The sequence below is a fragment of the Watersipora subatra genome, chromosome 6, assembly GCF_963576615.1.
Source record: "Watersipora subatra chromosome 6, tzWatSuba1.1, whole genome shotgun sequence".
In the NCBI taxonomy this organism is placed as follows: domain Eukaryota; kingdom Metazoa; phylum Bryozoa; class Gymnolaemata; order Cheilostomatida; family Watersiporidae; genus Watersipora; species Watersipora subatra.
In genome coordinates this window covers 310852-329252 of record NC_088713.1, presented here as the reverse complement: position 1 = coordinate 329252, position 18401 = coordinate 310852, and the positions used below count along the sequence as shown (strand labels likewise).

The window sequence follows — 18401 nt, the reverse complement described above, 5'->3', positions numbered from 1 at the left end:
AACAAGCACCAACATGAAACCTCAGACTTCACTCCTTTGATTCTCTACTCTGCAAAAGTTGTTTCATAATTTGCTTGATGGAAATAAATGGTTCTAGCCTTTCTGCTGCCAACATTCACAACGCAATGATTTGTTATCTGTAAACTTTCTAGCTGGTGTTTTCGTACGCATTTGCGTAGTTGGATGCATATTAAGATGCATATCTTAATAATCTCAATCATAATTTCTTTCGTGCAGCTGGTTGTTCATATGACTCTTTAATTTTTTCGGCTTCTTCCCTGACTTCTATGCAGTTCTGTTTTCCAGCGTTCTCTTGCCATCTACATCTTGGATTTGAATCGGCAACTTGGTATACTCCATAACTGATAGTACATGTATTAAGTAAACCTGCCGGCATTCAAGTGTAGGGTGAACAAAAATCATGTTCGTATCTGTATGCCATGCAAGACAATCCACTTTGGTTGACAAATTATTAGTGCTAGTATGCGTGCAGTCACATGCGCCATGAGAGATTGCCATGTGTAATAAGTATGTTTACAATTATTCATCAATTCAGCCGATTGATGAAATGGTAGTGCACTTGCAAGACAATATTTTGTTGAATGTTCTTAGGGAACAGAAGCGCTAAGGAGCGCCAGAAAGACGTTTTAGCTTATACACTCTCAGATGCTAGAAAAAAGGAAACACACCTAACACCGCTTCAGACGGATGGATATGGCTCTTGCAATAGTAATGATTAGTCTTTTCACTGAAGATTGTGATCAATTATCTAATGTTAATGTAATTACTTTTGTTAATGATAATATGTTAAACGCTTACGATGAACTACATCTAGAATGGAAATAAGCACAGAGTCTGGAAAAACTAACAAACATAGTGTGATAAGAGTGACGAAAAGTAACAATAAGTGGCAATAAAGATGAAGTAACACATATATAATAACACTAGGGTAACATTATCACTCAGATAACATAAAGTTTCTGACAAGGTCAATAATTGAAGACTACAAATAGCTTCATACTGAAGAAGCTCGGCAATGGTTATTTTCAAAAAAATTCCTGAAAATTGTAATGGTGAAATCATATTACCGTCCTCATTAAAACTACTCGAAGACAACATAAGACAAAAATACTAGAAAACTGATAATTCACATAGAATAATAATTATACAGTGGTTATCAAACCCATCGGCGTATGATGACTTACTGTCATCATGCACAAAATACAGAGCTGGATAAGGAATCTATTAATGTGCACGAATATCTGCTGTTGTAAAAAGAAAAACATTGAACAGGGTAGGTAGGACTGTTTGTGGTAGATAAAGCCGCCTTCTGAGGCAGACGGACTACCTTCTGTAGTAGGCGGGCCACTTATTGTAGGCAGGGCTACTTACTGCAGGCGGGCCTACTTACTGAAGGCGGGGCCCCTCATTTTAGGCGGAGCTACTTACTGTAGGCGGGTCTACTTACTGTAAGCAGGGCCCCTCATTTTAGGCGGAGCTACTTACTGTAGGCGGGGCTACTTATTGTAGGCGGAGCTACTTATTGTAAGCGGAACTGCTAGAACCATGGGTTTCTTGTACAGAGACGTTGAGACCGTGCAGAGCCTCATACGAGTTGTCAACAATTATCTCAATGAACATGGTGTCATCAACCACATAGCCTGTAATAAAACATCTCTATGAATATGCTGTTATCAACTATGTAGCCTGTAATAAAACATCTCTATGAATATGCTGTTATCAACTATGTCGCCTGCAATAAAACACCCAAGCAGAAAAAGGCTGCAGCGTTTAGTTTAGCAATGCAAAAACTATCAAAAGATGGAGATTAACAAAGAATTGAAAGGCAAATTTTGCTTTCCTTCTATGAGAAAATGTCTAAAAGTAGTTCTTTTATCAGACCAGCGACGATGGAAGATTTAAGAAAGATAAACTCAGTTACCACATGGTTTGCAAATGTGATGACCTATCTCACAATGACCTATACCAAAGTGATCCACACCGCAATGGTGTTCACCAGCAGGGTCTATTTAATATCGACCGATGTTACAAGGGCCTTTACAACAATACGTTATGCAGAGAAGGGTGAAGCGACAAAAATAATTAGGTATGTATTCTTCCTCGAAGATGCTTATGCAATCAAACGCTGAGTGTGTTTTAAAGAGCCATGCTGCGCAAACAATGGCTCTGTGATCTTGACTGAACAAGCCAGTGTTTAGTGGCAAAGGAAACCTCGACAGCTGGAGTCATGCCCCCCTTACTGAGAGCAATCTAATGGTAGATGTAATTTCTGTCACCACAAATAGTCTTTATTGGATAATTAAACCCTAACGTGTTGTTTTCAGGGTAGATGTTCTAGACCACATGTGTCAGACTCCTGGCCCGCTGGCCAAATCCGACTATATAAATATATCCGGACCACAAGCTAATTTTACGTTATTGTTATTCATGGCTCATCGATATGAAGCATTATGGGGTTTGGGCTACATATCCGTTAATGGAACGCTTCAGCTGACTTGCTGCGTACTTTTCTTGCTAATTAAGTCTAGCTATTAAAATATATTACAAAGTTAGAAAAGTTGATTCTGAAAACAGAGCTTTTAATAACCAATAGAAGACTAAGTATAAGTTAACTGACAATGCTATATAAATTTAACAGTATATAATTTCAGGGAGAGCAAAATATTAAATATACTTTATTTAAGGTTTAAGTCGGTTTCAGAATAATAGTCTTGTATTTTTTGTTCATATTTATGTTCTAAAAAAATTTAGTTTTATTGTGATCAATAATTATTTTTTGTTCGGCCCGCGACCTACAGTGTGTTTTGATTTTTGGTCCTTTGTACAAATGAGTTTGACATCCCTGTTCTAGAGCATGGCTGCTCTCTGTAGAATTAGGTATTCAAAGGACAGAGTGACAAGAAGAGCGCATATGAAAGCGATAAAAGACATACGAACCATTCTCTGGACTAAAGACCATTTCCTGTGTAGCGAACTGTGGGCATCCAGAAGCAATATTCATCTCATTCTTAGGGCGAGCAAATGAGGTTGAACTTGGCTCGGGACGAAACTTCTCCACAATGTCTGATCTCTTCTTCATTGGGTTTTTCAGTTTCATTGAAACCTGTTTTTAAAACACAAGATAAATTTGTTAGTAATACATACATGTAGTGATATGTACACACTAGTACAACTTTCAATCCATTTTTCAATCCTTTTGAGATGGCGTTTAGTTAGTTTTACGTTTAATAAAAGGGTGACGTTTAATAAAAGGGTGACGTTCAATTTTTCAACTGCTGAAGATTTTAAGAAGCTAAATTTCATTTAACGAATAATGAAGGATAAAATAATAACATAAAACTATAAGACAAGAAAGATGATACAAGACATGACAAATAACAGCGATTACTGGTATGTGATAAAATGTTTAATGTTGAAAATAAAATGATACATCGCTATTACAACAGTCGTCATCATTCACTAGAACTTGCTCGTCAGCATCGAATAGTTGAATTTCATTTTATTGGTAAGGCCCTGGCATTAGCTCGCGCTTTCTGAATACATTTCGGTCCAGTCTTAATCGGGCCATCTGACCTGAAACAATGAATCTTGTTATCCTCAAAAGCCGTCTAGAGCGGTGGTCAGCCCATATCGATTAACGACTTGACGATTAGCATCTTTGGATTTGAACCTGCCCGAAATGTCTGCCAAAGCTCATAGGTACGTTCTCATAGCGGTAGAAGCGGTTTAATTGAATGATAGGCCTAATTGTAGTAGGCTCAATCTCCAGGCATCATGATCCAGGTGCATTTATTCAAGTGCTCGATGCGCGGTCAATGTATTTAATATTGGTCCACAAAACTTCGAGTCCATTGAAGTGGCACTGGTCTTCAGTACAATATACCCAGTCAGGTACCTTTAATAAATGATTAGCGTGACAAATGTGAAAGTGTCGCTCAAATAAAGGTGGCCTTCAAATAAAGGTGACCTTCAAATAAAGGTGGCCTTCAAATAAAGGTGACCTTCAAATATAGGATTTACGGTAAGTACGGGTACTCACTCATACCATAGATTATGGAATGAGGAGTCAGCCAGTAGTGACGCCCTATAGCAATGCGAAGACATAATACGAGCTTTAGCAAATAGTTTAAAAATAGCTTTTGAAATAGTTTAAAAACCGATCAAACACACAAACTGCACAAAATTTAAAACACTCTGATAAAAATTCTTTCACAGATAATTTGAGTCAAACGGAAGAGTCCCGAGTTTTCAACCAGACGACACTGGAAGTGTGATGAATTTCCATAATCTTGAAGCGCTTTGTATATACTGTACTTGTATACAAGTTATACTCTCCCATCACATGTGCTGTGTCAAAGTGGAGTGAAAATGCAATAACCTTACCTTCTGTTGGAAAGGCCAAGGTAGCAAGGCATCAAAGTCACCTTTCATCACAACGAAGAACAAGGATATATGCGTATTCTTGCCATTTCCATCACCTGATAAAACGATGCACCCAGTGATGCATGCACTCTAGAGAAATGACTATAGATTTGACCAGTGATGCTAGGTAGTAAATGTATTTGACAAGTGAAATAAGTACTCTAGAGGAATGACCACAGATTTGACAAGTGATGTAGGCACTATGAAATGCCTTTGACAATACAAACTACCATAGGAGTTCGGTGACATAAAAGTCAGGTGATATTACAAACTGACAGGGGAGTCAGGTGACATCACAAACTGACATGGAAGTCAGGTAACATTACAAACTGACAGGGGAGTCAGGTGGCCAGTATTTGCCTATCCTTTTTAACAGCTAATTTGTCATAACTTTGAAAAAAAGTGTGCAAAAGCCCAACGGTGTAAAGGCAGCAGAGTGAACCGGCATTTGGCAGCACCCGCATTACTTGAGCAACAGCCAACAACACAAATGGAATAAGCTTATGAAGAGCTCACACACCCGACATAAACTGAAGGATAAAAAAGACACGATGATCATGGTGTTCAAGAGATGAAGATTGCAAGAAAGAAGTGTGACTCTCACCATTAAAGTATATCCTTGCACACATCTTGTAGCCGTAGACCTCAGTGTAAAAAGGGTGACTGAAATAGCTGTGTCGGATGCTAGACTCATTCCTCTTTGAAGTGACTCTATCGATCCTCCACATAAGCCGGCCATTAAATGATGTCTGAAACAAAAGATGTTATTGAATGAGTCAAATTGTTGGAGTAATCTTCTTTAGCCATACTAAACACTAGTGTTGGGCCGGTATTGGGTTATCCGCTCTTACCGATACCGAGGGATTTTCTGTCTAAAGAATGTTTTTTGCACAGGCTACTTTTTGCACAACGATAAAAGTTGTTCGAAACAGTTATGGTTTGAAGTTTAAACCATTTAAAGACACACTGATAACCACATACCGAACAATAGTACCGACAATACCGAACTTTCTCAGTTGGCAAAGGATAACGAAGATGGTGAATACCGAGGATACCGATACCGGGAAAACCAATAAAAAAGTGCAAGGATATCCGATCCGGCACTAAATTAGATACCGGCCCAACACTACTAACCACCATAGTGCTAATATTTAAATGATGTCTTTAAAAGCAACTGTTTAATCCGCGTTGCTATTGTTATGGTAGTCTAGCCTTGACTTGTATCACTCAATATGGCCATATGGCCACTCCCATAAAAAACTATACTACAACCTTGCTAATACTGCAGAGTAGATCATTTCTCAGATTCAACAGTCTCCCAGTAGCCCAGACTTACAAGAGCAGGATATGATAAATACAAGACGATCAGGGTTTATTCTCTTCTGTAAACATGTAATACAAAGAAAATAATCTTCCTAGAAGTGAACCATGAATAACAACTATGACTATGACTTATCATGTTTATCAAATGCTTCGCTTACAGCATGTAGTTTCCTACGTGTGAAAGTGAGAATTGTCTCCTCTTTCATGTCAATAAATAAAAGCAGCTGACATAGTCAGACATTATCATCACTGGCCAAGCTTACATGAATGCTGACCCACCCTCATAACATTAAAACCACCGACTGACCGGCCCAGCAAGTTTCGTAAATCGAGGTGAATACCATGAACAAAGCAATAGGGTAAGTTAAAATCGTCTACTGGAACTTATGGCTGACTTGTTGAACAGAGTTGAGTAGTTGTTAGATATGAGTGAGTAGATAGAGATAGGGGTGTAGAGAGGGAGAGAGTAACAAGTGTGTAGATAGAGTAACAAGTGTGTAGATAGAGTAACAGGCGTGTAGATACAGTTACAGGTGTGTAGATAGAGTAACAGGCGTGTAGATAGAGAAACAGGCGTGTAGATAGAGAAACCAGGCTGTAGATGCGGAAACAGGTGTGGAGATGCGGAAACAGGTGTAGAGATGCGGAAAATGGTGTGGAGATGCGGAAACAGGTGTGGAGATGCAGAAACAGGTGTAGAGATGCGGAAACAGGCGTAGAGATGCGGAAAATGGTGTGGAGATGCAGAAAGTGGTGTGGAGATACTTTAACAGGAGAGTAAATAGAGTACAAAAGGTGTGGACGAAGTTTCAGGGGTGTAGATAGAGTAACAGGGATGAGTAGATAGAGAAACAGAGGTGGTGATAGAGAGACCAGAGTAAGTAAATAAAGAAACATGGATGGAGATAGAAAAACATGGGTATAGATAAAGAGACAGAGGCGAGTGGGTAGAAGGACAGGAGTGAGTGGGTAGAGAAACAAGGGTGTAGATACAAAGAAAAGAGAAGCAGATATATACACATGGGTATACATGTAGATACAGATATGAGTAGAAGTGACTGCAGGCGTATGCAAGGAGAAAGAGGGCAGACATAAAAATAGGACACAAAGGGGAAAGGAGAATGGATAGCCATACAAAATGAACACAAGTGCAGACATCTACGACGCATGACATCGAATCTCCCTCACCATTTGAACGTCCTTGAGAAGAGTTTTTTGGTCTTCAATCTCAGCCAATCGGATGTTGGACAATGATTCAAGTTTACTGAGTCTTTCAGCAGTTTCCCCCTCCTGCTTGCTGACTTTATCAGTGAGGCTTTTGAAGGTAGTGTCATATGATGCGAGACTGCAAGGAAAACAGAAGAATATATTCACACAGGATGTTGTCTAGCACTATTTGAAGAGAAGCATAAAGTCTAAAGCCTTCACTACTATGCCATCACCAAGACACTTACAGATGAACGTCTTCAGCTAAAACCTTGAAGAGAGCGTCAAGTTCATCGAGCTGATTCCTGTTACTATCAGCCTTTCCTGCATTCTCCAGCAAATTGGCAGCCGTTTCCTTGGTCATTTGACTTACCTCTCTCGACTGAAACAGAGAGCATACAACTCTACTAGAAACCTTTACATTTTATCAAACCTTTTATCTTGTTTACTTAATAAACTACCCATTTAGTAGAACATCCCGCCGTAGTAGTTTATATAATGAAGGAACTGACAGGCTTGATCTAATCAGACAAATAGTAAGGCCTCACCAATTGCTTCTCAATCCTCTCTGAGCGACATTCGAGCTGCAGCAGACGATCTAAAATGGCTGTCATCTGAGGCTGTGACACGGAATTTGGCCCAGACTGTGTGCCGGCACTCTGAGACTCCTGGGTCCTCTGCACATCTTTGAGAATGTATAAGAGTCCGAGAACATGCTTGTCGAACAGTTTTGGGTCATTCAAATGTTGGATAATAGGCTGGTCAGATGATTTGTCCTAAATAATAGCAGTAGTATGAACAGCACAAAATGTCAGACCAGGAGTAACACAAAACGAGTGAACACCAGCCTTGGGAAAAAAAAGAATCATGAAAAAATTGGCATCTCTCAGCAGCTTACGTGACAGCCGAAGGGACAGTCGGCAAAGCAGCCATCAAGAAGATGGTGATGATAAGTGCCTTCATACGGGATGTTGCAGAGTCGGCAAACGGGTGGCTTCTTCTCGCATTCGGCAAGATGTCTCTGCAAGACACGATGAAAATGGTTAACAACTCGCAAACCCACCACAGTTTGTACCAAGAGTGAGAAGCTTGGGCACTTACTGGCAAATCCTTTCCTTGGATGCCTCTTTTACCACAACCATTCGGACATTTCATCAGACGAAATGGACAGACATCTTTCTGGTGAGCAGAGAGCTCCTTAAACCGAACTGGTTCTGTGCACTTGTCGCAGGCGACTCTCCTCAGATCGCATTTGCTCATGTGTTTCTGGAATAAAGAAGGAAGACAACTCCTTAGATGTCAGATTTCAACAAGCGGTTCTCTAACATCTCACTGCTATGTAAAGATGAACTTAAAAAACAATTTAGTCAATTTTAATAAAAATTATCATTATTTTTCTATTATTTGTGATTGTTTTCGATGTTTAAAAATATGTGACATCCAGGATGTTTCAAGATTGAAATCGACAAAACTTAAGCGCAGTTAAAACATTCAGACAATGTAATACTTGCGAAATGCCGTCACTAATTGATATCATTGCCATATTTGATATCAGCCATTGTGTTTAAGCTGCGGTGTCTGAACTATGTCAGTTCTTTTGCAACTATAAATGACATAATCGGACTTTCGCTCGATCTGAACGGCTTAACCCGCAATCAGGTTTTCTCAATTTGAATCTTGAAACATCCTGCCAGCCAGATCACCTCAAAATCAATCACAAATGATAGAAGAATAGAAATAATCTCTGATAAAATCTACTCAACCTTTGTGTAAGTCCATCTATAATCTACTCTAGCCATACACACTTGTACACAGACATGTACCTTTCCCTGAAAGTAGCATTTTGCGCCGGCTGAGCAAAGATATCAATGAGGAAGCCCAAGACATATTGGGCTTTCATATTGATACTCAAATGATACATATTGATCTTCAAACTCACATGAAGGTGCTTTATGTAATATAACTAAATATATACTATACATATAAACTACAGTAGAGGTTAAAGGCCTGCTTTAAAGTTGAAGGTCTAACAGTTTCATGCATTTAAATTCTCCATGCTTTCCTAGTGTACTTATGCTATATAGAATATATATATGCAATTATGCATATATATACTAAACATCATATAAATAAATAAAACACTGAAATAAAAAATGCTAGATTGGTCCAATGCCCGTGCTTTAGTTAACCTTCCACTGTTCACTACGTCAAAAGTGACAGCTATCAGTGCAAGGCAAAACAGACAGCGCTAACTAATAGGGTGCCTGATTGAAGCAAGAGTAGAGGCCAGAAGTAGCTCCTTATGTTATCATTATCAAAGAGTACATGGCTTCTAAATGCCCTGGAAAATTCCAACAACCAACAATGAATATACATAACTTTCAATAACGATTGGTTGTCACAACAGACTCCCATGAAACATAAAACTGGATTTTCCAAATAGAATGGAATTCCCCGATTCCAAGCGCAATTCTTGGAAAATCCAATACATTCCAAAATGAAAACTTCTGGATCAGTTAGCTAATCGGCTATGCTGATAGCCGCATACATTATAATAGGCAAAGCAACAATGTATGACATAATCAAGTGGTTGCTATAGAGAGGGGAGTTAGATGATGTACATGATGAATAGGATGAGTCAGGAATGAACATGACTGGATTAGAAATAGACAACAACAACTACTTGAGATACACAAACAAGAGATCACGAAAAAAGGATAATTTAAAAAAGGTGAAAGAGTGAGTAGGGCACAACAGATAGTAAGTCATGAAAAGGAGTAGGGCACAACAGATAGTAAGTCATGAAAAGGAGTAGGGCAACATAGAGAGTAAGTCAAAAGAAGGGGAGTAGGGCACCATAGAGAGTAAGTCAAAAGAAGGGGAGTAGGGCACCATAGAGAGTAAGTCAAAAGAAGGGGAGTAGGGCACCATAGAAAGTAAGTCAAAAGAAGGGGAGTAGGGGTAGGGCACCATAGAGAGTAAGTCAAAAGAAGGGGAGTAGGGCAGACAGGAAGGTTTGAGAGGGAAAAGGGCACTACAGAGAGTAAGTTTAAAAAAATCTAGACGACACACTAGGTATTAAGTTGGGTAGCACAGCCTCTTACCAACAGGGTCTTGATAATCAAGGGCTTTCCATCAAAATTTTTTGTACCACATTCATACGGACAAACAGCCCCCAACTTGTCCATATCGCGCATGGCTGCTCTGTCCTTTGAACACTTGTTCCTGTCAATTTTAGCCTGAGAAGAGACTCTGTCGGGTAAAGGAGCAACCTCCGGCGAAGCCTGATAGCTGGTGCCTCCACCAACATCCATAGCTTCTCCTCCACTAAGACCTCCAGAATTGTGGCGCATGAAATCTTCGTCATCTCCAAGTTCATCCATACACGACTCGCAGAACTGCCGATCAGGAGGGCTGTACAAGAACGAGTGCATAATTATGGTTATCGAATGCTCACAGGACAGACTGATTATACGAAGCCAGCCACACATGTAACTGTAAGACGAAAAAAAAACCAGTACAACACGAGTCACTGTTGATAATATTTTTGTATTATGGTTCATTTTATATTATTGAGAGCTGGTTAAGGCACAAGTTTTAATTTATAAATCCACCAGTCTAACCGTGGCTGTTAAGAGTAGTTACGGTAAAATATTTAAATAAGAGAGAATTACGGCTTTTGATTATTAGCGATAAATCCCACTGTTTATAAAGATAAGAAACCGGCCTTAGTACGGTGTTGCAAACGAAAAATACTTACTATCTGAGGTATCTCTCTAGGCACTCCTCGCAGACTCTGTGTCCACACTCAAGTTGTAGCGGCTGTCTAGCCAATCTACTTCCATTCTTCCCGCACTCTTTTCTTGCGCATATATATTGTTTCTTGTCATTGAGTATATTCTAAAACATATACATGTATATTGTTTCTTATAATTGAGTATATTCTAAAACATATATATTGTTTCTTGTCATTGAGTATATTCTAAAATATATATATTGTTTCTTGTCATTGAGTATATTCTAAAACATATATATTGTTTTTTGTCATTGAATATATTCTAAAACATATATATTGTTTCTTGTCATTGAGTATATCCTAAAAATATATATATTGTTTCTTGTCATTGAGTATATTCTAAAACATATATATTGTTTCTTGTCATTGAGTATATTCTAAAATATATATATTGTTTCTTGTCATTGAGTATATTCTAAAACATATATATTGTTTCTTGTCATTGAGTATATTCTAAACAGATGGTTGCAGTGGTGCAAGGCGCAAGATACGAATGTAGTTACACTTGCACATGCAAGCAGACATGTACACACATACCTATACACGCAATCATATGTACATGCATACCTATACACGCCACCATATGTACACACATATATATACACATAATCATATGTACATGCATACATACGCCATCCTATGTACACAGATACATATACATGTAAACACACACACATATGTACACACAAATAAGTAGTTAGTTGTCCTATGTTTATGCTCAAAAGTAATTCTACCACTAAACATAAATAAAATATAATAAAATTCAAAGCTACAAAATAACTCTAGTCTAATAGCAATATGTGGAGTAACTGTTTAGATTAAAACTTGTGTGCGCAAGCTAATTGCATTATAATAATACATTAAAATATAAAGAAAACAAACATAAAATCAGCAACAGGAACTGTCAGATAGTTAAAAACTAGAAATGCAGGCGTTTGACCTGACTTTGACTGATGGACCCATGCCAGCCATTCCTCACCTCATCTCTGAACAAAAAGGTTGGCCACCCTGTGCCTTCCCACGGTTCTTCCACTTTAGGTTGAGACGTCGCCATAGCTGTTTTCGCTTTCCACTTCTTTGTTATTGAAAGATAAGTTGCCTTCGCAGGTTATAGATATCTCACGCAGAAAATATCTCTCAAAATAATCTAAAAATAAAAACAACCCATACCCAAATCAAGAACTGGTTAGAAATTTACAACCAATCGCATCTACCATTGCCTGGCGTCAATCATTTAAAGTGGCGATTAATCCAAATCTGTCTACTCACAGGTCATATGGTTCAGTAACACCGGAGGACTCTAAACAAGAAATAGTAAGACCTGTTTGTTAGTAAAGTAATTTAATCAGCATAGTGATGGTTTCTCTCAAGTTTCTCTGGACGATTAATTCCTAATGTAAAAGGAAAGCATAATCAATGCTTGTGAAGCGCTAAATCTTCAAACTTTAGCATGAAGCCGCTACAACATAAGACACAACCTTTTGCATAGACTTCTAGCAAAGGAAGAAAACCATTCACCTTTCAGCAGCTCATATTGAATTGAACTGGTAAATTAATGAACAGTAGAACTGAAGACACTCCAAACACCAAAGCTACCACTACATGTGACACAACTTCAGTGATATATAAATACTTCAGTGATATATAGGCTTCAACCTGTTATAACCTTTTGCCAAAACTGTACGTAAACTATAATGCAAGCTTTACGCAGCAAAATGCTTGCCATTATAACAACAACGTTGTACAGAGTGCTGGCTAAAACATGAACGCTGAAGCGTACCCATTGCAACAAGCTCTAGAACGTAATAAAGAATCAGAGAAGAGAGCGTGCGGACGGCTCTTCAAAACTATCATGAAATTTATAAATTTAATTATCATGTTAGCTATCTTTACTAGTTTCATAATTTATTACACAATATATACAATATTTCCTCACATAGTTCATTTTGCTGTTTCAAACTTTCTAAAATCTTTCTTCTACAACACTGCCTTCATTTTTTTTCAATTTGTCATTTTATGTTTTCCTGTTATAAGACACTTTTGTTAAGCAGTATTTATTAAGCAATATTAATACCATCCAAGTTTCAGTTCCTCTGTTATTGCTCTCTCGTCAAACATCCCCTTACATAGACGCAATTTCGATTAAATGTTATTTGCTGACAATTATTTCGTGATGAACATTTTTGTTTAAAAAATAGTTACATATTACATCTTCTTCATAGAACGTACTAGAGCCAGTTGCAGCAAGCGGCACGCCTCATATGTTGAGCAGTTGTTAACACTAGATAATATTGTAATTTATTGCCATATTAGCAAATAATTGTTTATTGTTGATGTGATGTACAGTTTTTAAATTCACGAACAGTTTTTATTAGTCAGTTAGTTGTTACTCGCAGTCTTAAAAAACCATTCTAACAATTCATACTTCATCAGTACATAGATATTATAAATGTATAGGCCTACACTTAAAATACACTTACATTTTTGTTCCTGCGTTGGCTTCAATGCTTCGTACGCTCGGCAATGGCGTGAATACGGCTAAAAGCACAGTTCAAACTGTGCTCCACTGACGTCTTCGCAAAGCGTTATATATACACAAATGACGATGTAAGGTGATCATATTTAGAGATCGCCTTCGGGTTTTCCATATCAGGAAGGGAGGCATATCTAGGACTACGAAATACGCATTAGTATTACAACCCGACTACTGAATAGCGGTATTTCCCAAATAGCCTAGGTGAAACAGAACTTATTGAAATACCACGTGCAATGCATGCTTGTGTAAAAAAGTTTCCGGTAGCAATCGCCTCGGCAGTGTTTCACTCAGTATGTGTAGAATTTACGGTGACCACTCATGAGATTTGGTACACGAACAATTTTGGCTAGATGGACTTTCATTCAAAATTTTTGTGTGAATTGAACCACAAATCTTCAAACTAAAAGGCTTCTAGTTCAGTAAATTTTTTTACAAGCAGTCACCTGAGTAGAACTGGAACATAGAACTCTAAACTCTTATAATCGTAAACTCAGGCCTTTATTAGCATGAGTTACAGTGAGTGGAATATATCATACAATTTTCTGATCATAAAGCGGTGTAATAACCACTGAGCTTTGGCTGTATGGTCAGCAAAACAGGATTGTACAGTACAAATCATCGACTGACACCATTAATAATCTCTACAGCGAGCCCATTCGGGATATTTCCTAATCTTGATGCGCTCGTTTCGGGACTATCAGTTTTTCCTTTACTCTCAGTAGTTGACGTGAACTTGTCCAGTCCTACCCGTCGATATCGTTACCGAAGTCATGTTATGTTAGTTGAGAATTTGGTGTCATGGATTTTCTCCTTTATCTGACTGATAGATAGTTTTCCTACGATTAGAATTTAACTTCTCAGCTAGTGTATCTATTTATTCCAAACATTCGACCACACCGCAAAAGTTGCTTAGAATGTTTTCAGCCATAAGATTTTAAAATCTGAAAATGGATTAATAACTTTATTTTTTTCTTTAATATTTGCAAAGCTTCATGGTTTGTGAAACTTGTTTGCGACCCTAGTGTGTGTTTGCAAACAGGTACTCGCAAACACTTGATCTAAAAAGGTAAACTGGTTGTGATAGACGCTATCGCTGCAAACTTTAATATACTGTTTTACGGGGTCACATATAGACACCACATATCCAAGTTACTTGGTTTCTAAGGCTCACTATAAAACCTTATATTCAGACCTGCTAACCCTGGAGTGGGAAAAGAAGTGAGAGTCTATTTTAGGGGGCAATGAAAACGCGAGGATTTGATAAGTGGGGTAAATCTTCATAGCATATAAAAACACCACAGCGAAAGATAATACCTATAACTCCATATGGAAACCACATGTCGTGGAAGCTATTGATAAATGAGAATCCCACAAATAGGTTTATACATAGTTGTTTATTAGTAGTAAGTATAAGATTACTAATTGAAGATTGTGGCAAAAAACAGGTTTACTTGGGTAAAAGGGGCAATTGCGTGACACAGGCGTGAGATGCGTGAGGCATGGGGCAATTGCGTGAGTCTCACGCCCAATGCGTGGGAGTTGGCAGGTATGCATATATTGTAAAGATTGGAATGTGTATGGTGGTGATGCATTAATCAAAGTAAATCAAAGTTTAAAATCATCTGTGATCACTCTTGAGTTTAATTCTTGAGCTATTACTGTAGGTCTACTAAATAACACTATTAGTATAGCAATTGTAATTTCATGTATATACTGCTCACCCACCCATGACTCAGTAAATGGCATAATTGGCGACCTTCATCCACTAAATGTTAAATATCCAGGAGTACAACACAATTCATAGATTTTAGTTTAACTAGAATAAATTGATCCAAATTCTCATAGCATTTTGGTAACCAGTGATGCATCCCTACTATGTTTGAATGATCTTAATTTGGAACAATTAGCCGAGGTTCTCACACATATACAAGGAAACATTCTAGACCTTGTATATACAAACAATAAAATAGCATTAAATAAATTAGAAAATGTAAATTCTGGTTTATCAAATCTCTACAACAAATTGTTTCAGAATTTTTCTAGATGAATCTGTCTCAACAAAAATGTCAAACAAGACTTTGGGAGACTATAAAAAGCTGATCATCCGTCTTCTTCCCAATCACTGCAATCGCTCAAAGCTGAATTTGATATGCTTATATTAAATGATGAAGGAATAGATGTTGTTCGGGATAGTTTCAGAGACAATTTATTGATGCTCTAAATTCATTTGTTGGTAAAAAACCTAGAATATCACAGGGAAACGAACCTATAAGGATTTAACAAAAGAGCCAAAGTACTTGTCAAAAAACAGCGAAAATTATTTATTGACCATAAGGGTAGTGAAAATTAACACAAGCATGTCAATTATAAACGTATACGCAGAAGTAATAAAAAATAACTTAAAATTTCGGCAAAAGAATATATGCTCAGAAAATTATACCAACCACTTTCAAAAAGAATAAGCAAACCATTCTTTAGCTAAATCAGAAAGGTAAAAGGCTGTGAATCTATGATTAATAAGTTAAAAACTGAACATAGCTTTTGTCAGATGCTCCTCATGACAGGTGTCAAATAAACTGAGTAATTACTTTGTTACCGTATACATACAAAGAGATGACAACACCTTAGTTAACCTCTACCATATTGCAGCTGATACATTAACTCATCAAACGTCAGCATGTAAAGATGAAGTAATGCAATTAATTAAGGAACAAAACATAGAAAAGCACCAAACAGTCTTAAGAAGGAAGACCTAGGCATAGATATTACTACCACAACAACAATTCTAGCTCAAATTTTTAATTATGTATGATACAGAAATCTAAGTTGCCAAATAGCTGAAAAACAGCAAATGTTTGTCTTGTACTAATGTCCCTTTTCTGCTAAGGGGGGGGGGGTGATAAACATGATCCAAAAAACTATAGACCCACTTTACTTACTAGCAGGTTACTTGAACATATTGTTTTACAGCAAGAGTTTGAAGAAGTTTAAAGAACCTAGTAGTCGAAAACCAACACGGTTTATGCGAGGTTTCCTTGTAGCACTCAACTCATGAATATCCTTAATGAGCTGCAGAAGTCCTGAGACAGCAAAAAACTGTACATACTAGTATCTTAGGGTTCTCAAAAGCGTTTGATAAAATAGATCATAACAAATCAATACACGAGGTACAATCTCGATACAATGTAAACCTTAAGCTTTTGTTGTGAATACAAGACTTTTTGTCTAAAATGTATTAACAGGTTGCGGTGAATGGTAAACTTTCAGAAATGTTGCTAGTTACATCCAGAGTTCCTCTGAGCTTTGTTCTAGATTCATCGTCATTTATCCTGTACATAAATGACGTCGTTACAATGATTAAACATTTGAAAATCTGGCTTCATGCTGATGTCTTTGCAAAAGCTAATTAAAAGAAGACTGTATAGACCTTAATAAACTTAAATAAATAGAAGATGCATTTTTATCCTGTAGAATTACATGTTATTGTGTTTGTTTGTTTCATTTCACATTAAATCATGACATGATAATATTATAGAAAATTAATATGCAATGTGGGACCATATGCGCAATAGCATGGCTATTCGAGGCGCAGAGCCCGAGTTAACAGATGAGATTGATTGTCAACGAAAAAAACATGGTTGTCTAAGCAATTGAATCGGGGCAAATCTATCCCAGAGAGTCCAGCAAGTACTGCTTTAAAGCAGCTCTAAAACCATCATGACTATCAATGTTCCTTAGCCAAATTAGCAAGGAATTCCATGCTGATAAGACACGATAGGCAACCCGTCTATGACCACCAGTAGAAGAGGAGGGTGAAAAAGGTAATGAAAATAAGGAATGACGAGTGTTATAATGTGTTGACAAGTTAGTTTGAGATTTAAATTGTGTGAAGGCTAAAAGACATATTCTTAGTTGTTGTATAGCCAAAACGAGATCTTTTAAACAAAGGAGTGGACGCAAAATATGAGTTTTTATGATATATTCTTTTCAGCAATCGCTTCTGGATGACTGAAATTGTGTTTAGGTAGATCATTGGGTCATTTCCCCATGCTTCCAAGCAATAAAATATTTTACTAATAATTAGAGTATTATGTAAAAGCAAAAGAGGTATATCTGGTAAGATCAACGAGGCTTGGTAAACAAGTCCCACGCTTTGTCACAGTTGTTTTTTCAATAGTTCAATGTGTCTCCCAGTTTAGTGTGCTATCTATTGTAATGCCTAAAAATTTTATGCTGTCCGTCATTATTATTTTTTCTCCATTCATGGAAATGTTTCCTGTTAATCGAAATTTATTTTGTGGATTTTGAATAACTATGAAATTAGTCTTGTCAACATTCAAATAGCGTTTGAATAAGATATGCTAGAAAATTACCCTCTGTGCAGTCAACCTTTGAGCTTTGTTGAAACTGAAGTATTTAAATGAGAACATCAGTAGGGATATTATCTGATATTACCGGTTTATACAAAACGTCTCTATAGCATACCTCTCTTCATGTACACCATTACTGAAATATGCAATGGAAGCTTGCAATCCATACAGGGTAAAGCGCATACATGTAGATATGGTTGGAAAAATTCAGTCACCGAGTATCAGATTTATTGAAAATGCACAGGAAAGAGACTGCTCAGTAACAATAGCATGATAAGGGTTATATCTAGATTTGCCAAAAGACCGGAGAACTAATACCCGTAGAAGCATGTTTTTCGAAATCCTAAAGATCATGATAAGTTCCCAAGTGTACGATATTCCTATGACCAAGTTATTGAGACCGCTACCAATATACAAACAAGATCTGGTACAAAAGCCTTCACATGTAACACTGGTCATTACCTTTTCAGCTTCTTACCACGCACCATTAGGGAACTTAGACTAAATTAACACCCTCTATTGAAATTGTCCAGACAACTTTTTCATACCGTTCATGTTCGTGTTGGACTGAACTAATGTACTATTGTCTAATAAAACTAATGTTGTATCGTAAGAAATTCTATTGAAGATCATCGAGGCAATCCTCTCCTTCCCCATCAGAAAGGGTCTAGAGGATAAACAAAGAATTTGCAGAAACATAAAAACAAAATAGACGCAATTTGCCAAA

The 18401-nt window shown here is 37.4% G+C and overlaps 1 protein-coding gene across 1 annotated transcript; it reads right to left on the bottom strand.

Annotated features, from left to right (window-relative positions):
- Positions 1-765: 765 nt before the first annotated feature.
- Positions 766-13320, bottom strand: LOC137398531 (TNF receptor-associated factor 1-like). The gene is made up of 13 exons (XM_068084650.1): positions 13249-13320; positions 11748-11915; positions 10733-10872; positions 10077-10386; positions 8074-8238; positions 7871-7993; positions 7521-7748; positions 7221-7354; positions 6955-7111; positions 5048-5192; positions 4405-4499; positions 2959-3124; positions 766-1661 (listed from the first exon to the last, which is right to left on the bottom strand). Exons 2-13 carry the CDS (start codon positions 11820-11822, stop codon positions 1537-1539), a joined length of 1863 nt encoding a protein of 620 aa, XP_067940751.1. The 5' UTR covers positions 11823-11915; positions 13249-13320; the 3' UTR covers positions 766-1536.
- Between the last annotated feature and the right edge of the window lie 5081 nt (positions 13321-18401).